The following is a 24,286-nucleotide window of genomic DNA, read 5'->3' on the forward strand; positions in this document are numbered from 1 at the left end:
GGATCCCTGCCTCAATGGGAATAAAGATTGTCTCCTGTGGTCTGACAGAATCTCATGAAGTAGATGGGGCAACCGGTCTAATCAGCCCTATGTTCTCTCCCTATTCCTATGCCTAGATCAAGCTCTATGTGTAAGATGTGATCCTAAAGACCTCAAAGGACCAGCATTGTCAGTTACTATGCTTAACAGAGATGCATCTGATGTCTTAGGTTTAGATTGCTTATGATTGCCAAATTGTTTGCTAGCACTACTAATTGCCCGATCTAATGCTTTTTGTCTCTGTTTGGCCCCTTTTTGCTCGGCTCATGAAGCCCTCTTCTGAGTCCTAGCCTTGGCCTTAATTTTGGTTGTCACTGCTAGGCTAGTTGATCTAGCATTACTAAGCCCCCTGATATTATATTCAGAACCCAGAGGTGGTGACTCAGTCTGGACTGGGCCTGAAACAGTACTGTTCTCCGCCTGATCATTACCAATCAGTCAGCCAGATAAAGGTAAGTGCAGTTGTCAACAGCAATCAGGCAAAGTTATGATGCTGATGGCAGTCAGCAATTCAGCAAAAATGAGGAAGTTTTAGTCGATACAATGCTCCTGCGGCAATTCACAATACAGGTTAGGCCCAGATGACCCGAATGCTCTTTAAGCTGGAGGCGATCACAAAACACGGGGCAGGACCAGATGACCCTTTCCCCTGGTTTATTCAGACTCCAATAAATCCTGTGGAAAGCAGAACTGGTGCCAATACAATTTTAAATGGTTCTGTCCAGCTGACGTGAACTAAATGGCTGGCAGAAGAAAACAAAATGGCCACTGCTGTTTTCAGGACTCTGAGGCAACCATCTGCACACCAAAATGAAGAGGCGGGAAAAAACGTTGGGACAGTGGATGTCCATGGAGCTTTCAGAGTCATATTTTACAGGAGCAGTGATCCTGTGAACGGTCAAATTTGTCACTAGCCTCGCCACCACCTATGCTAAAAAATGCCGAAACTGCCAATTTGAAAAGCGGCTAGAATTGTCAAAAGGGAAAGTTTCCTTAAATTACTGCCTTACTGCTGTACTCCTAAAATAGCAGCGCAGACTGTCTCCAGAGCCCAATGGACCTGCTGTTGAAATTGAAACCACGATGTTCATCTGCCGCAGCTATAATCAGCTCCTACCTCCAGTTATCATTAAGGAGGCAAAGTCCAGACCTCAAATGCAGGAAGCCCTGGCGCACTAGAAACTGGGTTAATGGAGCCCCACAGAAGAGTCTGTGGTGGTAAACTAAAAGTACGATGAAGGCACCGTGTATTGTCTTCCTTACCGAACCCCCAAAAACCAAACAATCCAGATAATATTAAAACACATCTTTCAACCACTGAGCTGGGAGCTCAAGAGAAACCAGTCTTGCAAGCTGAGACTGAATTGAAAGACCGAGGACCATTACCAAGGAGGCATGTTTTCACACTTTCAATTCATTTAATGAGCTAGCAGTGTAGAATAACCCCATTCTAGACTCTCTCGTCGATACCATGGAGAATAGGAAGCACACATATTTGTCTTACACATCCAAAGTCCAGCACTTCTTTTTATCTCTCTTGAGTTTGGGTCAATCTAATTGAATATGGTTTTAAAAAGAATCTTTAACACATACCCAAGTCAGACACCTGGCTGAAATGGAGCTAGATATTCTAGTTCCTCTACAGTGCACTAGTTGCAACCTCACCATTTTTGGATTGTCTCTCCTAAAAAGTGAAAATTGGAGACTGATTAAATAAGCTAGATCTAAGGAAGCGTCCTAAGGAGCATATCTATCTAACTAATCCAGCAGCTCACGATGGGAAGTAGCATTGAAGTAGCTTGTACATTTGTGGCATAATATATCTCATAGAATGTTTTATTCATTTTTTCTGAATCAACAAGTCACCCTGAATCAAAGATGAATTTATAGGCACTATCACACCCATTTCCTTTGACAAAATCCATGCAAAATCCAATCAAGAGAAACCAAGAGGTTTTATTCATGAAATGCTACTCAAGAACTTACAATGGTCTGCAGCCAGATATTCACACTGGTTGCTTCCCAAAAGGAACAAGTTACCTTAAAAAGCCCACTGGATCACATTTCACTGGTGCCAAAAGTGGATAGAAATGAATCATGACTTTTAAAGCAATCCTGAATAACATCAAGATTCAAGTCTCTAAATTCACATATGATATGGTCAAAAGAAGCTTTATTTTTCATTTTAAATTATTAATCATTTAATGGTTATACAAGTCCCCCACATATACTACCAATCTTCTCATACTTATTCAAACAACAGGAAACAAGAGATTCTATATCAAGTATAATAATTGTGCAATTACAGTGTCAAATTTATTGACCAAAAGGATAATGTCCCTGAAAAAATTAATATAAATTGAACGAAACCGAATGAATCCAGAGCAACCATCTTCAGGTGGTATAGGTGTATTTTCACAGGTTCTTATTCAGCCACTCAATGTAGTTGTTAGCCATTCTGTGTCCTATATTTAGGACAAAAGGGCCTGTAATAAACATTATACCACCATGAAAAGCATTGTCAACATGTTCATGTGCTACTTTAACTCCTGCTTCCCTAAGACGGGAAACATAAATGATTCCATCATCCCTCAAGACATCATATTGACAAGTGAGGACATATGTAAGTGGTAAGCACCGGAGCTTGATGTCCTCAACTAAAAGTGGTGCCAGCCTTGGATCGACTAAACCTGGATATTTGTGTCCAGTTTTGGAATTTCTATGTGATGGGTCAGTGTAAATGTGGCCTTTTTTAAATCTTTCAGGTAGCCACTTACTCCAGTTTACAAATTTAAACAAATGGTTGAACTCTGCAGGAACATGTTGGTGGGTCTCTAAAGCTTTGGAAAAAGAGTCATCTGATGTAAGATATTCACTGAGGAATCTGCTTAATAATGTTTTAGGCAGAATTGGCATGTTTTTATTATCCTGAAGGGATGGCAATTCTGCATCAATAGTCTGAAGACCAGGGTACAACAAAGCTTGAATCTTGAATTTAGCTTTGATGTCAGGGTCATCTAGAATCTAGAAAAGAAAAGAATTTATTAGAAATATTTTTCCTATGAAAGATGGACTATTTAATATGTTTCATATTTCATAATGTATGCCATTTTCTATCTTTTTTATTCAAAATTTTAAGGGAAAAACGTTAACTGATATGTTTTTCACAGTATTTGTAATCTAGCAATTTTCTACACTAATGACTTTTGAAGAAAATTGCAAATAAAATACTGAAAGATATCTTATTACACTTGCTACCAAAAGATATCTTCAAAATTTTAGTATGTTACAATCTTATTCATCAATGACTATAATATAACTATTTTTTATCATGACTCTGTGGAGTTTAGATGTTTTAGGAATTATTTGATTTTTTTCAATTCTTTTTCATGGTCAAAATAGGCTGGATAGGGAAAAGGAGCAGAGTGAGGGGAGATTTAAAATTCTTCTCCTTGTAAAATACAGGTCATGTCCAACTCAGTATCCTAACATTGTCCTAAAAAGTGACCTCTTATTCCCCCAAAATTATTTTTTCTTGATAAATTTTTGTTTGTTTGTCTTATGTCATTCACCACTCATATAAATATGTTAAATTTACTTTGATAGTGTTGTTGAGCTTTTTTTATTCTTGCAATGGGAGTGAAGTTAGATCTTTCACTTATATTTAAGCCGCTGTAAGTAAGTATAATCTTTATTGTCATTGTACTTAAATACAACGAAATTGGTTCCAAATGTGGAAATGCTCCATGCGAAAGTATACAGGTAGTCCTCAACTTACAACAGTTTGTTTACTGACTGCTCAAAGTTACAATGGCCCTGAAAAAAGTGACTTGTGACTGCTTTTTACACATACAACACTTGTGTCAAGATAATGTGATCACTTTTTGCAATCTTTTGACAAGCAAAGTCAATTGGAAAGCCAGATTCACTTAACAACTGTGTTACTAACTTAAGTGATTCACTTAACACTTAACAACTTTGGCAAGAAAAGTCATAAAATGGGGCAAAACTCATTTAATAATTATCTTGCTTAGCAACAGAAATGTTGGGCTCAATTGTGGTCATAAATTGAGGACTACCTGTACTTCTCTTGAGATTTAGGACTGGAGTAAAACCCAGATTGCAATTTCCTAGAGACAATTTCTCTCGCTCACTTTATAATTAAGGTATGTAAAAGAACAACACATAGCAATTTCTCCTTTTCCCCCTCTAAGAAAATTCATGAATATGCAAATATATCAAATAAAATGTAAGAATCCGAATTGTTTGTTTGTCTAATGTCATTTACAGCTCATATGAATGTGTTAAATTTACTTTGATGGTGTTCTTGACCTTGCTTATTTTTCAAATGGGGCTGAAGTTACATTTTTCACAATGAAATAACCATTGACAAGGTGCTATCTAGTGGATTTCCTCCTGAATCAGTTTTCGTCTTGGGCTTCATTGCAAACATGGTAGATGGCCTGCATGCCACTTCTTGGTCTGGGCCAAACAACAAACTAAAAATCTAGGACTTTCTATTAAAATGGTAGATACCCAGTATTACACCTCTAATATGAAAAGTCCCAGCAGTACCCTGATTGTTAATTGCTGCAGGTATTATGTTACATGATAATTTCAGACAGTCGGGGTCCAAGTAACAGACATAATTCTATGATCCTCCATTTTGAACTCCCTAGAAGATCCTGAATCTTTCAGGGTAATTAAAAAATTATGACTTCCTACTCTTAGGTAGACAGTGTGAAAAGCCCCAAGGTAAATAAACTAGTATCAGGATAGTTTGAGATAACAGAGATTAGTAACATGTATAATTCCATTTTGGATTTATTACTTTCAAATGGGTAATTCTTACCTGCTGGGTTACAGCTGCAGCTAAGTTACTTCCTGCGCTGTCTCCTGCAATGGCTATGCGGCTTGGGTCTACAGTATATTTCTCCAGAATGCTGCTCTGTAGAAAGTATTTTGATACAGAGTACACATCTTCAAATGCAACGGGGAACCGATATTTTGGAGCTAGTCTGTAACTTTTTGGAATTAATTAAAAACACAATGAAAGAAATATATAAATTCCTTGTGTTGGTAAAACAAAATTAATTTATCCCTAGATTTACACTACTGATACTAGATTTTAAAGGGTGATTTTCTTCGATATACAATTTGCTTAATTTTTTTGAATTCCTGACTTACTTATGTGCTAAATGATCAATAAAATTTATTTTCCTTTTATTGACTTATTCTATTCTGGTCTGTTTAGTCAATAGAATAATTAGGCTTCATTGGAATATATGCTTTATGGAAGCTATGAGTTATGTGGAATAATATGAGACAGAATAATCTTTAACTTTGGAAAATATCATTAGCTTTTTTAAAAGCAGCTGGTAAGCAAGATTGATGTAATAATCTGTGGAAATATCCTTAAGGAAGAGAAGGAAGAAACACAGCCCACAGATAAGAGATAGGAGACATCTCAGTCCACAAAAGGAATTGGGTATGGAAAGCATCTCAGAAGGGACCATGCTGGTTCCTTTCAAAGTAAAGGAAACGGGGCAAAAAAAAGCAAAATTCTGTTACTATAACTTTGCAATAAAGGTAGCCTTACTACCCATAGTGTTGGGTAGTTTTCATACAAGATACAATAGTTTGTCTGGATTACTCCAAAAGGCTGACAATCTCTATATTTTTATATTTTGAAATAAAGATTTTAGTTTTTTGAAATGATTTGTGCATTTTATTTTATGTATTTAAATATTATTATACCGTGTTCCAATCAGATTATATTTGTTTAGTAAAAGATTAATGAATGAAAATGTCTCCTTCAAACCCCATTCTTACTCGACTGACACCACAACAGCATTTAGTCTTTCTGATGTCCATCTTGATAAGAGGTCATAGGCTTTCATGGCTGTGAAAAATAAGTGGCAAAGCATGTTTTATTATTCTTGCAATACCAATACACTATACATGCATCAAAAATAATATGGAACAAGGGCTTCAGTCTACCACAAGAGTGAGCTTACCATAGAAAGCTAAGAAACATCAAGCTCATTTTATGAATAGCAGAAATGTTCCTGCCTTGTGTTCAGGTGAGGTTTGAAGTCCTAAACCTACAAATTCTAATGAGCTGTTTTCGGTTTCTTTTGGGAGGGACTTTCTGGAAACTTTCCATGAATCTCTACTCGAATGTTTTCCAATGTTGGCAACTTCAAGATTTGTAGATGCCAGTTCCCAAAATTCTACTGGCTGAGGAATTCTGGGAATGGAAATGAATTTTGGGAGCATCATAACATTATTATTTTTTTGCAAGAAATTTTTATTTTTATTAAACAAACAACACCAAAAAATCATCATCTAACATTACATCTTATAGAAAGTATGTCAATTGGTTACAATTAGCTTTTGTGTATCTCTTCCACAGTCACTACTTATATTCATATCAAATGTCAAAGATTCTTAATGAGTCTTACTATCAACATATCATAGTTCTCATTTCACTGAAGTTTTAGTGTCCTTTTGCATAAAATAATCCATAGTTAAAAACACAACCACCTGATGGCATTTCATCAGTTATTACAAAAATCATCCAATAACCTTAAGCCTTTATAACATATTCTAAATAAAGATTAGTTGACCAAGTTTCTAAGCTTTTTTTTTTCCAAGTCACTGTTTACAATTTGTGTCCAGGTTCCTTTTGTTATGGTAATACATACATACATACATACATACATACATACATACATACATACATACATACATACATATATATTTGTGTTACAACCCCTGGTATGCCTAAATATGGGAGGAAGGTCACACTCCCTCTTTCTGTCCTTCGGCTTCATCACAGAAGACCATGCAGGCAGAAAACCATATTTTTATTTTTAATGTTGCCTTTTATATTTGTGTTGTATTTGTACTGATAAATAAATAAAGGGAGACTAGGATAGATCTATTTCGAGCTAATTAGCTCTCATCAGCTAGCCATACCCTTACTGGGATTAGAACCCAGGCTGTATATATCTTAGGCAGGAGTCTTAACCACTAAGCCACGGGTTCTCTTCCTTATCAGTTGAGCCAGGGAAATAAGTATATATTTGTGTTACAACCCCTGGTATGCCTAAATATGGGAGGAAGGTCACACTCCCTCTTTCTGTCCTTCGGCTTCATCACAGAAGACCATGCAGGCAGAAAACCATATTTTTATTTTTAATGTTGCCTTTTATATTTGTGTTGTATTTGTACTGATAAATAAATAAAGGGAGACTAGGATAGATCTATTTCGAGCTAATTAGCTCTCATCAGCTAGCCATACCCTTACTGGGATTAGAACCCAGGCTGTATATATCTTAGGCAGGAGTCTTAACCACTAAGCCACGGGATATCCTAGTCTCCCTTTATTTATTTATCAGTACAAATACAACATATATATAAGATATACATATCTAAGATATATACAGCCCGAGATATATATATATATATATATATATATATATATATATATATATATATATATATATTATATAATATACATATCTTAAACACAAAATCAGTTGTAAAGAGGTTCCATCCCCCCCCCTCCCAGTGCCGATAAGGCTGTCAAAGGACAGTTGTGTAAACACTTTGTGCGCTTTTAATTACGGAACTTTGAAGTACAAAGACAGTGAGATCAAAGGAGAAACAGGAATGCCTTTTGTCACCAGCTTTAAAACCTTCTATGGATCATTCAGGGACTTCGTGGGGTCCCTGAGATCAGCAAGACGTAGTCTACCTGTTCACCGTCTCTTTGGATGGTTTAGGTCCGATTGGACCACCCAGCGGCAAAAGTATCAGCGGCAGTCTCGGAGCATCGAGACCACATGTCCGTACCGTTGCAACGTTGGCTCCTCCTCCCCATTTCATAACATTATTGAGGAAGGGAAAAACTACTCTAATCTCTACCATTCAGTGATCCCTTGGAATAATACGGCTCCTGATGAGGCTGCCAAGAAAGGCTACCAAAGAAGAGAAGCAAGTAGTCAATGGGATGTGAAGATCTTTTAAAATGGGTTTTGAACCGTCCCAATGAAAATAATGGGATAACAGCAACTTAGTACTTTGTTTTCCCCTACTGCTCAGATTATATTGTAAATTAAAATTGGCAAGCCGATAAACTGGCAAGATTTAAAGAGGTTGGAAGGTGCAACCTCATCAATTTACCTTTTGATAATTGTGAATCTTGTACCTTCTATGTGATTCATTTTGTGAGAATCATCAGGATGGTTTTAAAAATCAATTAAATAACCAGCAACTCAAGAAGGATGATTTCTCTGTTATACCTCAATGAAAGCCCTTGGATATCAGAAGAAACAGATACATTTTTATTTGAGACCCACAGTAGTGGAATAAAATAATTATGCTTACTTGCTGATCCTGAACACCATCCACCTCCATGGATGAAAATCACTGCTCTTTTCAAGACATCTGACTGCTTTGTAGGAATATAAAGACGTACTGGAACATGGCTAAATGCTGTGTCTGTTACAATAACGTTTTCATCAGATATAGGTGCTGTATATTCAACCATTGTGTACAGATTTATAACATCCATATAGTGTCCAAGACCCAACTTTTCCACAATTGCGGCCTGCAAAACAAATATTAACATCCTTTTTTTTTGGCCTGAACGAAATACCAGCATCTGTTGCCTTGGAGATACTGCATGTGATACTGATAGGATAGGATAGACAAGGGATTAAAAGTATAACTGTTCAGTGATTCATGGTCTAATGACCACAGGGAGGTATATAAAAGATTAATAATTTACGCTAGAATACTGATTTGACATCACTTTCTCTATTTTTGTCAAAGAAATTGCTAATATATTTGAGTATTCCCATAATAGGATATGGTTAACTAGATGCTACCATTTGCCTCTCCTAATAATGTATTATAAGAGTAAAACCTGTTTTACTAATCCTGGTTTAGGTCAGGTTTCCACATTTCGGAATTCTGGCTGAATACCATTTGAGCTGGGACTGCCCTGTGGTCAAGGGGCCATTGAAACTGTAGCTCAAGTCTACTATATGGCATCTTCTACAAGGACTCAATTTATAACACCTTAGCTAATAAAATATCTGGGAAATAGTGACCTTTTTCAAGTACAACTACGGCTATCAGATCAAAGTGAAGTAGTGTCTCTTAACGTGGCCAAATTCCACTATCCTGCATGTAGAATTAGGCAAATAGTCCACTGTTAATCCAGCACCAATCTAATATATTATTCTGTCTGCCTATATTTTTATTTTTTACTATTATTGTTGTTCTTTTTAATGCGCATCTGTGACCATAATAAAAATCGATTGAATACTTAGCAATGCCGACAAACACAGATAGAGCATTTGGACCTCCAGGAATTATTACATTTTTAATTCAAGGTTTTCCCCCCCTGAAAGATAGGTAACATGGGTGTCCCTCCTTGTATTATCCTGACAACAACCCTCTGAATTAAGAGTGAGTTACTGGTTATGCTGTGACCTCCATGGACAAGTGGGATTTTGAATATTGTCTAAATCTATCACCTTAACTTTAGCTGACTTTTGGAACTTAGAAGTTAGGTATACATTATAGGACTAAGCACTGGGATAATCAGCCAACAATAGCCCAGCTGCCCCAAAGCACATGTTATATGTTCATTCAACTTATTCACAAAACAATTTTCTTGTGATTTTAATTATATTAACCATCAAGCCTATGTTTACATTTATCAGCACAAATTACTCTATTCCCACTTATTCTCCCTTTGAAGGGTATCTTTCTTCCCTTTCTGACAAATGACTCTATTCTAGTTTTTTTCCTGGCTTCCTTTTATGCTTTATTCTCATTATCTCCTATAACATGACAGGTGTTTAAGGTACCACCTTCAAGCATTCTCAGGCATAAGCACGGGAAATAAATGTCTCAACTTACCGCATGGTTTAGGCTTCTAAAGCTAGCATCTAAAAGCATCAGCTTCCAAGGTTCCTCCACATTCTCTGGTAAAGGCCTGTAGATGTAATAGGCTATCAAAGTTAAAGCTACCAGAAAGTAGACGAATTTTCCTCCCATCTTTTACTCTGTCTACTTTATTCAACTCTTGCTTTCACTGACTAATCTGAGGAGGATTGCAATACTGACAAGTCAGCTGATCAAGCATTTCCTTGATCTCAATAGTAAAATTAGTGCCAGAAGCATTTTGTTAAATATTCACAAATTTTCAGGTGATACAACTATTTTGTTTTCTTAAGTACAGGGTTAGACAGTTCTTCACTATTAGAAACGTAGTTTTTCAGGGAAATTTTTTTTTTATTCAAATATTTTAGAATTGCAACACACTTTCTTCACTTTGCCTTGGAAATTACCTTTGAGTTGCAGAACTGAAATTATAAGAGATCAAGTTGCTGGAGAGAAAGTAGAATTGGTGTATTTACAAAGGAAAAAGCAATTAGAAAAATCCTATGATTTAGATTAATAAAATAAAGATGCCATCACAGTGCTCTTCCTTTCATAAATTATATACAGTGTGTGTGTGTGTGTGTGTGTGTGTGTGTTGAAAATATATTATTCAAATATATTTAATAATATGTTTTAGGATATGCTCTGCATTCTGCTAGCTAAACAAGACAAGTTAAGAGCAAATTTACTTTGGTTGAATAATGATGATAATGATTGATGAGGATTGATGATGATGATGATTCAAAGTTATGTGAAATCACCACTAATAGTTCTTTAGCTGGTGTGGATTTTTATTCATATTGACTTCCTCCCAAGAAGCTAGGAAGTTAATACATATTGGCATAGTATATGCATCGATTCAAGCAAAGTGCCTCTTGTGATTGACATAAATTTTGACAAATGTACAGATTTATACAGATTTACAGAGTTGGAAGGGACCTTGTAGGGCATCTAGTCCAAACGCCCACTCAAGCAGGAGACTCTACACCATTTCTGACAAATGGCAGTCCAATGTCTTCTTGAAAGTCTCAAGTGATGAAGCTCCCACAACTTCGGAAGGCAAGCTAATAATCCAGTATTCCTTGTCTGGCCTTCAGGTGCTTTGGAAAATAGCTTGGTAGTCCCTCAAATATTGGAACACTGCTATTATGTCTCCCCTGCTCCTTCTCTTTACTAGACTAGCCATGCCAAGTTCCTGCAACAGTTCTTCATATGTTTTGGTCTCCAGTCCCCTTACCATCCTGGTTGCTCTTGTTTGCACTTTTTATAGAGTCTCAACATCTTTTTTCCATAAATTATATGATGAAAACTTAGAGTTTTACTCATTAACTGCAAACCTTTTTTATTCTCCATGAGAGTTGTCCTCATTTCTCCTAATTGCTGTGTTTGTGCCTCCACAAGCTTGTGTAAAGAGGCATTACAAACTCTAGATGATCAGATTAGAGAGGCTGAAGCCAAATACCCATATACACTGGTCATTATTCTAGGTGATTTCAACAAAGGTAACTTAAGGAAGGAGCTTTCAAAATATTTTCAGCATGTCCATGCTTGCCAAAGAGGCAAGAATACTTTAGACCACTGCTACACAACACTAAAAGATGCTTATCGTTCCCTACCACGAGCAGTTGTGGGACACTCTGACCATTGCATGTTTCACCTTGTACCTACCTACAGACAAAGACTTAAAGCCATGAAACCAACAATTAAATCAGTGAAAACTTGGACTGAGGAGGCAAAGTTAAAGCTAGAAGCTTGCTTTGGCTGCACTAAATGGAATATTTTTGCAGAAACCTCTGCAGACCTGGATGAACTTACAGATACTGTAAAATCATATGTCATCTTTGTAAAGACCTATGTGTACCGAACAGGAACTTGTGATTATACAGTAACAATAAATCTTGCTTCACAGCTAAACTTAAGCAGCTACGTCATTCCAAACACTACAGAAAAGGTGATAGACTGCTGTAAAATCAGGCCAGAAATGTATTAACAAGGAAGATCAGAGCAGCAAAAAGAAGCTACTCTGAAAAGCTAAGGAATCAGTTTTTAACAAATGAACCTGCAAACATGTGGAAAACTGTTAAAAATATCACCAGTTCCAGCAAACCTCCTTCCCAGGCTGAAGGAAATCAACAACTGGCAGATGACCTGAACATGTTTTACTGCAGTTTTGAAAGGAAACTACAGCCATCTATCTCCACAATCCCCATCCCAGGCACACCAACAACACCCAAAGCTCCTACAACTCCTACAACTAAACCCATCCCATTGGCTTCACAACCCACGGAACAGGAAGTGCAAGATCTATTTCACAAACAGAAGCCAGGAAAAGCACCAGGCCCAGACAAGATAACACCTTCTTGCTTAAAGGTCTGTGCTGATCATTGTAAGAGGATCACAAGCATCCTAAAAGAGAGGAAGCAGCAGGTGAAGTTATGCAAAATCACATCAGATACCTGTACAATTAGCACAGGAGCCCCCCAGGGCTGTGTGCTCTCTCCACTTCTCTTCTTTTTACATACCAATGACTGCATCTCAAAGGATCCATCTGTTAAACTACTGAAGTTTGCTGATGATACAATAGTGATTGGTCTCATTCGAGACAACAATGAGATGGGAGATTGAACAACTAGTCTTGTGGTGCAACAGGAACAATCTGGAACTTAACACACTCAAAATCGTAGAAATGGTGGTAGAATTTAGGAGAAACTCTACCATACTACCACCTCTTACAATACTAGACAGTATCAAACTGCCAAGGAGCTGCTGATACAGTTCTACCGAGGAATTATTGAGTCTGTTATCTGCACCTCTATAACTGTCTGGTTTGGTTCTTCAAACCAACAAGACAGACACAGATGTCAGAGGATAATCAGAACTGCAGAAAAAACAATTACTGCCAACCTGCCTTCCATTGAGGATCTGTACACTACACAAGTCAAAAAAGGGCCGTGAAAATATTTACAGACCCCTCACATTCTAGACATAAACTGTTTCAACTCCTACCCTTAAAATGATGCTATAGAGCACTGCACACCAAGACAACTAGATACAAGAACAGTTTTTTTCCCAACGCCATCACTATGCTAAACGAATAATTCCCTCACCACTGTCAAACAATTCAAGGCTGCACTACTATTACTGTTAGTCTTCCCATCATTCCTATCACCCATCTGCTCCCACTTATGACTGCAGGACTGTAACTTTGTTGCTTGTATTCTTACAATTTATATTGATATTGATTGTTTCCCGATTACTTGTTTGTACCCCATGACTATCATTAAGTGCTTTACCTTATGATTCTTGACAAATATATCTTGTCTTTTTATGGACACTGAGAGCATATGCACCAAAGACAAATTCCTTGTGTGTCCAATCACACTTGGCCAATAAAGAATTCTATTCTATTCTAGTGTGGTGACCAAAACTGGATGCAGTACTCTAGGTGTCATCTTACTAGGGTTTTATAGAGTAGTATTAGTACCTCACTTGATCTTGATTGTATCCTTCTGTTAATGCAATCTAGGATTGCTGGTTGTTTTGGCTGCTGCTGCACACTGCTGGCTCATATTTAACTGGTTGTCCACCAAGATCCCTCTCACAATCACTGCTAAGACTGGTTTCCCTCAGTTTATATGTGTACTTTTTGTTTTTCTTACCTAAGTGTAAGACTTTCTTTCCTCTATATTGAATTTCATTTTGTTAGATAGAGCCCAGTGTTCAAGTCTGTCAAGATCCCACCCCTCTGTGCATGTGCGAGCTAACCCCATACACATGTGTGTGCAACTTCTGCCTGGGGGGATTTTCGCTTTCCCGGGGGTTCAGGAAAGACTCTGGAGCTTGGAGGGTGAAAAACAGGCCCAACGGGAACTTCCGGTTGACCTGTTGGGCATGTTTTTCGCCCTCACTAGGCTCCAGAGGTTTTCCTGAAGCCTGGGGAGGGCGAAAACGGCCTCCCCTGGCCCTGCGGAAGGCTGAAAATCAGCTGAGTAGCTGAGGGCTGCCGAGGGCTGCCATGGCGGCAAATATGGCTCCGTGTGCCGTAGGGTCTCCATCACAGTTCTAGGGTGTTAGCGATTCTTGCTAGCTTAGTATCCTCTGCAAATTTGTTAAGTTCCCCTTCTATTCCCTCATCTAAGTTGATTATGAAGATATTGAAGAGTACTTGGCCTAAAATGGAACCTTGTGGTACCCCTCTGCATACTTCTCTCCATGTAGACATAGACCCATTAAGAACTACAGGTTGAGTACGGTTTGTCAGCCAGTTGCAAATCCATCTGTTGGTGAAGCTATCTATCCACTTTTTTCTAGCTTATGAAGAAGTAGGTTGTGGTCTACTTTGTCGAATGCCTTGCTGAAGTCTATGTATATTATGTCCACAGTATTTCACTGGTCTACTAATTTAGTCACTATGTTGAAGAATGAAATAAGATTGGTTCAGCATGAGCTGTTTTTAACAAATCCATGCTGGCTGCTAGTTATAACTTTACTTGTTTCTAGGTGTTGGCAGATATGTTTTTTATTATCTTTTCCAGTATATTGACCTTAGGCTGATTGGTCTGTAATTTCCTGTGTCTGTTTTTTTTTTTTTTAAGATGGGAATCACATCAGCTCTTTTCCAGTCCTCTGGTAGATCCCCGATGTTCCAGGATTTTCAAAAGATGCAGTGGTGCAGTGGTTCTGAGATAACATCTGCCAGCTCCTTTAGAACTTTGGGATGTAATCCATCACATCCTGGTGATTTATACTCATCAAGATCAGACAGTTGTTCTCTTACTGGATTTTTTTTGTTGCTTATTTTAACTTTTATTTCCTTTTTATTTCCTTTTAGGCTGCGCTATAGTTTCTTTTTGTGTGAAGACTGATGGAAATAATGAGTTAAGCAACTCTGCTTTCTCTCTGTTGCCTGTTACTTCCTTGCTATCTTCTCTCTTTAGTGGAGCAACTGTTTCCTTGATTTTTTTCTTATTTATATGTTGGAAGAAACTTCCAGGAAAAGCCACTATCCATCAACATTAATTACAAAGGGTAAAATTATATCCTTAACATAGATAATCCTCATTTAATGACCACTTCTTTAGCTACAGTTTGAACTTACAGCAGTGCTGAAAGAGTGGTACTTATGACTGGTCCCATGGTGATAATTGCCATTTACAACCTTTACAATGAGAATGCCTAGATCTCTAGACTGACTAGTAGACATTCCCATGTTTCTCACTTTTTAAAATCTTGCTCCTAAGACTATGCAAGCTCACTGATTCAGGAGTGGAATGTTTATTTGATTTTTATCTCACCTTTAATAATAAGTAATTTCAGCTTTCCATTTTTCATGCCTAAAGTGGGATTAGAACTCACAGTCTCTTGGTTTCTAGACCAACATCTTAACCACTTCCTTAAATGTCCAGAAAAGCCTACAATATTCTATACCCATTCATGTCCAGGACAGCACAAATACCTCAAGTTCAGAAGATTTACTTCTGGAAGCTGTAAGAAACAGCATAGTCTCTCTAAGAAACACCATCATCCAGGGAAGGTTGTGATAGGATGTTAACAGATCCTGTGAATAAGGACACCAATACACAACCATTTTGGAAGGAAGCAGCACTGTTACAGAAAAGCTTCCCTGACACTAGGGAACAGAAGGAAAGCTGAGAAAGAAACTTGGAATAATCCCATACATTAATTACAATAGGGATTACCATATTTTTTGGAGTATAAGATGCACCAAGGTTTTGAAGAGGCAATTTTTAAAAAAATGTAGGTAGGTAGATAGAGGGATAGTGAGGGAGAGAAAGAGAGAGAAGTACAGTAGGTCGGTAGGGGGAGAGAGTAATTAGATAGGTAGATAGGTAGGTAGGTAGGTAGGTAGGTAGGTAGGTAGGTAGGTTGGTGGGTAGGTAGATAAAGGGATAGAGAGAGAGAAATAAAGAGAGAGAGAGAGAAATACAGTAGGTAGATAGGAAGAGAGAGAGACTGGGTGTAGGTAGGTAGAGGGAGAGAGAGAGAAATAAAAAGAGAGAGAGAAATACAGAAGATAGGGGGGAGAGACAGTAGGTACTGTAGTTTGGTAAGTAGAGGGACAGAGAGACAAATAGAGAGAGAGGGAGATAAATACAGTAGATAGGTAGGGAGAGAGAGAATAGATATATTTGTAGGTAGAGGGATAGAGAGAAAAGGAGAGGGGGGGAGGGAGAGAAATACAGTAGGTAGGTAGGAAGATGTTTCCAGGTGTATTTATCTATGTGCTGGAGAAGGAAATCACTGACAATCTGCAGCACCTAAGACTAAGAGAAGGGTATGCACAGCCATTTTGGTGAAAGGGCAGGGTTTCAGGAGGCAAAAAATGTTGTATTCGATGTATAAGACACACCTAGATTTTCAGCCTCTTTTTTGAGGAAAAAAGGTTTGTCTTATACTTCAAAAAATACAGTAATTAAAATAGATTAACTTTGGCAAGCTTTCATAATTTTGTTACTTAATACTATCAGCAATAAAGACAAAATTCTGTTATTGTAACCTTATATGAAGAATAGTTTTAGCATCCATCAGTTTGATTTACAGATGTGTCTTAAATAACTGACATCCATCTTGAAAGTCTGCAAGTAACTCTCTCCCTTCCCCTCATTGCCTTTATATATAAGAGAACTTGAGAGGGTCAAGTCTGCAACATTTTCTCAAACTTCCTCTTTGGTTGAGACTTGGATTTGGTTTTGGCTGGTTCCTCCTGATCCCCAAAATTATTCTCACCACCCATTACAGTAGCTGGCATTGGAATAGTTAATTCTGAGTTCCATTTAGCATTTAATTCAGATATCCAAGATGATCCACAAACTATCTCTATACATAGTCCTCAATTTATGATCATAATTGGGACCAGAATTATGGTTGTAATTCATGCCAGTCATTAAGAGGGTCATCACATGACTGACCTGATTTTATTATATTTGTTAATGTGATCATTACCATGGTTGTTAAGTGAATGCTGTGGTTGTTAAGCAAAGCCTTTGTCTGCAATGGGGGGTTTCTGTTTTAAACACCAATTGTTCAGCAAAAAAAAACTCCATTGTAAATCATGATCATGGGGCCTGGGAGGCTACGAATGATGTTAAATGCAGATTGGTGGCCAAGCCAAACTCTTTGTGAACATTGGTCTGCACATAGAATTCCATGTTCTAGAACAGACAATAGATGGTGATTAGAATTTGAATTTTCTACAGAAAATGTCCATATGAAAAAACAGATTTTCCAGGGATAAGGCTTGTACAATTCATCACATTGGATAGTTATCTCATTTGTAAATTAATGAAGTGTTCCAGCCTTGGCAATGCAAGGCAATACAAGGACAGCAAAGAAGAATGTGGAATGTTGGAGCCAGGAGCACGAATTTCATTGAGCAGGATAGAGTACAATTAAATACTTGTGCTTATGTTCATTAAACATACAAGCATAGAGTTATAGAAGAATGTTTAGGCTATAGAATTGAGTCCACAATTGAGCGCAGAAGTTCAAATGAAAGCATTCTCAAGAGATAGTATTATGACTTCTTCCTAAACACACCCAATGAAAGGCAACCCACTCTTTGCATTGCAGTTGGTTCCATGACTGAATTGCTTTTATATTAAGAATTTTTCCTCTAATATTTAATCAGAAATTAGTTTCTCCAAATTAAGACCATTACACTGCTGTCAGTACTCTGAGATGATAAAGAGTTATCTTGACTTTCTATGATACTTTAGATATCTCAACATTCTATATCCCTGCTTAGATATTTTTCACAAATCAAAGTGGTAAAAGGGGAAATGAAAAGGTGATAATTCACATAAAAATGCAATTACTAGTTATTCTTTAAAAAATTAAACAATCAGTCTTTAATTGCATACAGAAGAAAAGCTTTGCAGTGGTTACTATCTCTTTAAAAAGAAGCAAATTATCGCATCCTGTCCTAGCCGCCCATACAATTTTATCATGAGATAAACTTTCAATTTTTCATTATTAAATGACAGAGAGATGTATAAAATAACACTCAAGTAAAGAACAAACAACAAAAGCAAACATGCAATTTCTGTTTCAGTTGAAGAACCCTAATAGAGTTCAATTAAGTTAAAGTATGGACCATTCTTAAAGATAGATAGTTATCTACTGTGTATAGAAGTAATAATAATAAAGTATAGAGACAATTGTAATAGTAATATTATAGAAATGATAGAAGTAGAATGCTTGTACAGATATAATTGTAATAACAAAGAATAATATATGGTAATAATATAGGAACAATAGCAATAGATAAGAATATGGAATAGATGTAAGGGGCTGAGGGATGTTGGTCTTACCTAAGAGCAGCCTTTTTCATGACGATCGACGGGAGAGTCCAGGAGGGTTATTCTAGTCTGCTAGCTCATTGACTGAATTGAAAGTATGAAAGTATTACCACGCCTCCTTGGTAATGGTCCTCAGTTGAACAATGAAGACGAAGCAAGTGGAATCTTGTACTCTGTTCAGTCCAAAACTTCTCCCTCTCCTGGCAACTGGCCAAGCAGTCAAACAGGCGGGTCTGGACCCTCCTGTGAATCGTTATGAGAAAGGCCATTCACAGGTAAGACCAACATCCCTTCTCCATGATATCGACATGAGAGCCAAGGGTGGGATATACCAAAGCCTTGGAAGTCCTATGGGAGGGATCTGTCTTGGCCCAAAGTGCTGTCCTCCTCATGTACTCTTTGAAGCACACGACACCCAAATGCCGCTACTGCTGAGGAATATGTGTCAAGTCTGTAATGGCGGATGAACGTCACCGGAGAAGTCCACGTTGCTGCCCGACATATCTCCTCCACTGACGCCTGGTTAGCCCAAGCAGTCGTAGTGGTCATACTTCTTGTAGAGTGGACTGTGATCCCCCAGGGCACAGGGAGAGCCTGGCTCTCATAGGCTCTGGAAATACAAGCCCTCAGCCAACAACCCACCATGGAAGGTGTCACCCTGTGGCCCAGAGTTGACAGTTGAAAGGATACGAACAGGGCCTCGGTCTTCCTGAAGGAAGAGGTCCTGGAGATGTAAATGTGGAGTGCCCTCCTTACATCCAATTTATGCCACTGCTATTCCAAGGTATTTTGAGGTCAAGGACAGAAGTCTGGCAATATTACCTCCTGTGCTCAGTGAAACAAGAAGTTAACCTTAGGCATAAGGCAGGGTCCACCCTGAGGACCACCCTGTTCATATGAAACACACCAGTGACGTGTAGTCAGGTGAGGCAAGTGAGGCAGAGCCTCACCACTCTCATCATGAAAAAAAAAAAGTAAAAGGAAAAAGCTGAGCTAGTTGCTGCCTCACCGTGGATGACTCTGCTTAACCTCACTGGTGCTCTCCCTCCCCAAGTGACTTCCTCCCCAGGCCCCCATTCATTTCTCTCTCTCATTCTGGTAGATTCAACTTTGATAGCCTACTATATCTACAGGCCTTTACCAAAGAATGTGGAGGAATCCTGGAAGCTGATGCTTTTAGATGCTAGCGTTAGAAGCAGAAACCATGTGGTAAATTGAGACATTTTTTCCTGTGCCTGAGAATGCTTGAAGATGAAAGTTGTGCTTTTAGGGAAATAAGATAATGCTGTAGAAAACAACAACCAAGAAATAGGAACACTAACAATCTGTAAAATGAAGACTAGTCATACTGAAAACAGATACTGAATATTACTGGGGGGGGGGGAAGAAGATATATGGAATGTATATATTTTTGTAGCCTTTTTCTGGATATAATCTCATATATTAAAGTATAATAAAACCAGGAGCAACTTCCTTTCTATATTTTAGAAACTTATCCTTTTACAAAATAATTTCTTCCTGAAAATTAGACTGAGCAGGATGCTTTTTTTATATTGGGTATAATGTATGTTTAAGACATTCAAGAGAGCCAGTTTGGTCTAGTGCAGCGATGGTGAACCTCTTTTGGTTCACGTGCCATAAGTGGGGGGAGCACAGGGGGTCAAGCTCAGGCATGCTGCACCATAATGCATTGCACGACCACCCCAGTGTGCATGCGCACACTACAGGTGCTCCCTCCCAATTTTCACATGCTTTTTTCCAGAGGCTTTATAGGAGCCAGGGGATGATGAAAAAAGTCTCCCCCACCCCCTGGAGTCTCTCCGGGGGCTTCAGGGACCTTCAGGAAGCTTCCCTGAAGCCTCCGGAGGGCAAAAAAAAGACCCTAAAAGCAAACTGGAAGTGACTTCCGGTTTGCTCGGAGGGTCATTTTGAGTGCTCCGGAGGCTTCAGGGACCTTCAGGAGGCTTCAGGGACCTTCAGGAGGCTTCCCTGAGGCCTCCAGAGCACTTAAAATGAGCCTCCGACAGTGACGTACAGTCAGGCGAGGCAAGTGAGGCACAGCCTCACCACTCTCATCATGAAAAGAAAAAAAATGTAAAAGGAAAAAGGCGACAGCTGAGGTCAGGCTGAGCTAATTACTGCCTCACCGTGGATGACTCTGCTTAACTGTTTAAAAAAGCCTCTTAAAAAGCACCCTCTACTATGAGGCAGGAGAACTGCATGCATACTACAGCATGGCTCTTTGCCTGGCTTCCTGCCTCCTCCTGTGGTCTCCTCACTGGTGCTCTCCCTCCCCAAGTGTAGTGACTTCCTCTCCAGGCCCCCATTCATTTCTCTCTCACACAGACACAGCTGGATAAAACTATATAAAAATCTAGCCCAGCTTCACTGATTACAAGTTTGAAAAGGCAACGTGGCTCCGCCTGCAATCAAACTACACTTGGGGAGGGAGAGCACAAGCGAGCACTGAGGAGACCACAGGAGGAGGCAGGAAGCCAGGCAAAGAGCCATGTTGTAGTACACACACTTTCCCCCAGCCTCTTTCTTTTGGAAGGCCCGGATCGGCTCCCCTCCGGCTTCTCTGCCTCTCCTCTCACCCCAGCCTGCCAGCAGGAGGTGAGTGGGTGGGCTTTATTGTGTTCCAGGCATTTCTCACCCAGACAGCAGGCTGCATTTGCAATGGTGGAGGTGTTTGGGGAAGGCAGCAGGGGAATGAGAGGGATGGCAGAGGAACTGCTTTCAAGCCACTTTTGTGTGCGTGTGGGTTTGTTTGAGAGTGAGTGAGAGGGAAGGGGGTAGGAGAGATAGTCCAATCCAACTTCTGGGTGTGTGTGTGCGTGTGTTTGAGAGAGGGGGAGGAAGGGAGAGACGGAGGAAGGAGGGGAAGGGAGAAGAAAAAGAAAAAGAAAGAAGGAGCAAAGGAGAAAAACAAATGCTGTCGCTTTAAATCAGAACTGAGCATGCCTGGCTGTGGAATTCTGGGAGTTGAAGTCCACAAGTCTAAAAATATTTGAAAGCCAGCTCTGTGTCAGTGCCTCACCAGTCATAAACCTCACCGCACGTCACTGGCCTCCGAGCAAACCGGAAGTCTGTTCCTCCATCACATCTACTGAAATCAAAAGGTCCCCGTGCCATATTCCTTCTAGAATAGACTGAAGGGAATACATCTTGAATCTTCTGTAAACCAGATGCCTGTTTAGACCCCTTAGATTCAGAATTACCTCCACCCTCCCAAGACCTTCAGTATTATGAAGAGGATTGAACAGAATCCCTGTCCCCACTGTTCTAGCGGAACCAGTTGAATGGCCCAAATATCCAATAAATGTTGGATTGCCAATTCCATGTCCTCTTCTTGCTGGGTCCCTGGATACAGTGGAGGAAGAACCTTGGAGGAGGGGAGTGAAATACCATGGAGAGACCTGATTTTACCGTCTCCAGAACCCAGGTGTTTGTTGTGATCTACCCTCATCTGTAGGAGAATGCCAGCTGACCCCCTATAGGATAGGACCCCTCCAAGTCATTTCTGACTTCTATAGGGCTTATTGCCCCTGACATGAAGGGGCCGCTTGCCCTGTAACTACTGTCTACCTCTGGCCCCATTCCCAAATCCAGATCTATCGGATTGGTAATTAGAGTGTCCAAGAAATGGCCGCTGGCGGGTAAAATTAGATCCTGCTCTGTCAAAAGAAGACCGCTTAAAGTACAACGAGGGATGAAAATCTGCCCCCCTGCCCTGAGAAGGAAGAACCTTTATCTTATCCTTGGTCTCAATCAGGAAAGGCACCAAATAATCCCCAAAAGCTGTCCTCCCACAAAAGGAGAAGTTGCCAGCTTCCACTTATGCTTAGCATCCATACACCAATGATACAGCCAGAGCATACAACGGGCCGTAACATTTGAAACCATGGCTCCAGCCGCAAACTTAGCTGTATTCAGTGATGCATCTGCAGTGAACTCTGCTGCAGCCATGATCTTAGAAATGTCCTGGTGTGCATGGAAGTTGTCTGCAAGAATCCTGCCTTGCAGCTGCAAAGATGCCCTGGTAAAAAAAGAAGCAGCAGTAGTGGCCCAAATGACCCAGGAATCAGTCTGATGGGTCTGTGCAGAGCAATCTCCTCCCTTCTCTTCTCAGCCTTCAACGCATCCTCAGCATTGGAAGGCAGCACCGAAGATGAAGTCAAAGCAGCCATAGGGGCATCCAACTTAGATACCTGCACTAGAGTCAAAAGGTCAGATTCAACTGAACAGAGAGACTTTTCAGAAGTACTAGACCTAGAGAGTGTAGCCAGAGCAGTCCACTGCCTCTTAATCACATCCAGAAACATTCCTGGTATGGGAATATTATCAGTTGTGGCCATCTTTTCCATGAAAAGAAAGTCATCCTCTACCACCAAACCTTGGGTAAAATCTGGAACAGTTGAGTCCTTCCCTAGGCAGGCAGTTGTCTTCACCTTTGACAGTAGGGATTTAAAGAGAGAAGGGTTAAACGGGCCCTTTAAGACTGGCAAGGCCAGCTGTTCACCTTCTCCTTCAGAAATCTCCCCCTCTCCCAGAATTTTCCCTTCAGATAAAGGAGATTGACTTTGAGCTGAAAGCCCAGAGAAGATGGTTCAAGCCATGGTCCCTGGTAATCTGTGGGATGTCCCCCCGCCATAGTACATGCTATCCTGCTGCAGATCTCAACTAGTCTGAGGCCTAGACACCTGACTTTTGTGGAATCTGGCTATCTCTTGCCTAATAGTCTGAGAAATCCACTTCCTGAAAAAGGCAGGCATCTCCTGCTCTGCCAGGTCCACTGTAGGGGTCCCTGCCTCAGTGGGTATAAAGATTATCTCCGGTGGTCTGACGGAATCTTGTGAAGTAGATGGGGCAACCGGTCTAATCAGCACTACGTTCTCTCCCTGCTCACTAAGAGCCTCAGGTGACCAAGCTCTAGGTGTAGGACAGGATCCTAAAGATCTCGAAGACCAGCGTTGTCAGTTACTACACTTAACGGAGATTCATCTGATATCTTAGGTTTAGATCACTTATGATTGCCATATTGTTTGCTGGCCTTGGTAATTTCCCAATCTAATGCTTTCTATCTCTGTTTGGTCACTTTTACCTCGGCTCGAGAAGCCTTCTTCTGAGCCTAGTCTTGGCCTTAATTTTGCTGCCACTGCTAGGCTAATTAATCTAGGCTTACTAAGCCCCCTAATATTAGATTCGGACGCCAGAGGTGATAACTCAGCCTGGGCTGGGCCCAAAACTGTACTGTCCCAAGTCATATCATTAGTCAGCCGGATAAAGGCAAGTGCAGTTGTCAACAGCAATCAAGCAAAGTTATGCTGTTAATGGCAGTCAGCGATTCAGCAAAAATAAGGGAGTTTTAGTTGTTACAATGTTGCTGTGGCAATTCACAATACAGGTTAGGCCCAGATGACCCAACAGCCTGTAAAGAAGCAGTGATTACAAAACACAGGGCTGGCCCAGATGACCCTTTCCCTGTGTTTATTTAGACTCCAGTAAATCCTGTGGAAAGCAGAAACGGTGCTGATATAATTTTAAATGGTTCTGTCCAGCTGACGTGAACAAAATGGCCACCGTAGGAAAACAAAATGGCTACCGCTGTTGTCCGGAGTCTGGGACAACTGTCTGCATGCCAAAATGAAGAGGTAGGAAAAACCTTTGGGACAATGGAAGTCAATAGAGCCCTTAGAGTCACACTTTACAGGAGCAGAGAGCCTGCAAATGGTCAAATTTATCACTGGACTCCTAAGCCTCGCTGCCACCTATGTTAAAAAATGCCAAAACTGCTAATTTGAAAAGCGAGTAGAGCTGTCAAAAGAGAAAGTTTGATTTAATGACTGCTCCATTACCGCAGTCCTAAAAAAGCGGTGCACATTGTCTCCAGAGCCTAATGGAGCTACGGGTGAAATTGAAACTACAATGATTTGTCTGCCACAGCTATATTCAGCTGCTACTTC

At 39.7% G+C, this 24,286-nt stretch overlaps 1 protein-coding gene across 1 annotated transcript; it reads right to left on the reverse strand.

Moving 5' to 3' along the window:
• Positions 1-2,098: 2,098 nt before the first annotated feature.
• Positions 2,099-10,116, reverse strand: LOC309392448 (arylacetamide deacetylase-like; the record flags this gene model as incomplete). The annotated part of the gene is made up of 5 exons (XM_081953678.1): positions 2,099-3,063; positions 4,892-5,063; positions 5,872-5,941; positions 8,434-8,656; positions 9,979-10,116. 5 exons carry the CDS (start codon positions 10,114-10,116, stop codon positions 2,455-2,457), a joined length of 1,212 nt encoding a protein of 403 aa, XP_081809804.1. The 3' UTR covers positions 2,099-2,454.
• Between the last annotated feature and the right edge of the window lie 14,170 nt (positions 10,117-24,286).

The sequence above is a fragment of the Natrix helvetica genome, assembly GCF_964273705.1.
Source record: "Natrix helvetica genome assembly, chromosome: 5".
NCBI lineage: Eukaryota > Metazoa > Chordata > Lepidosauria > Squamata > Natricidae > Natrix > Natrix helvetica.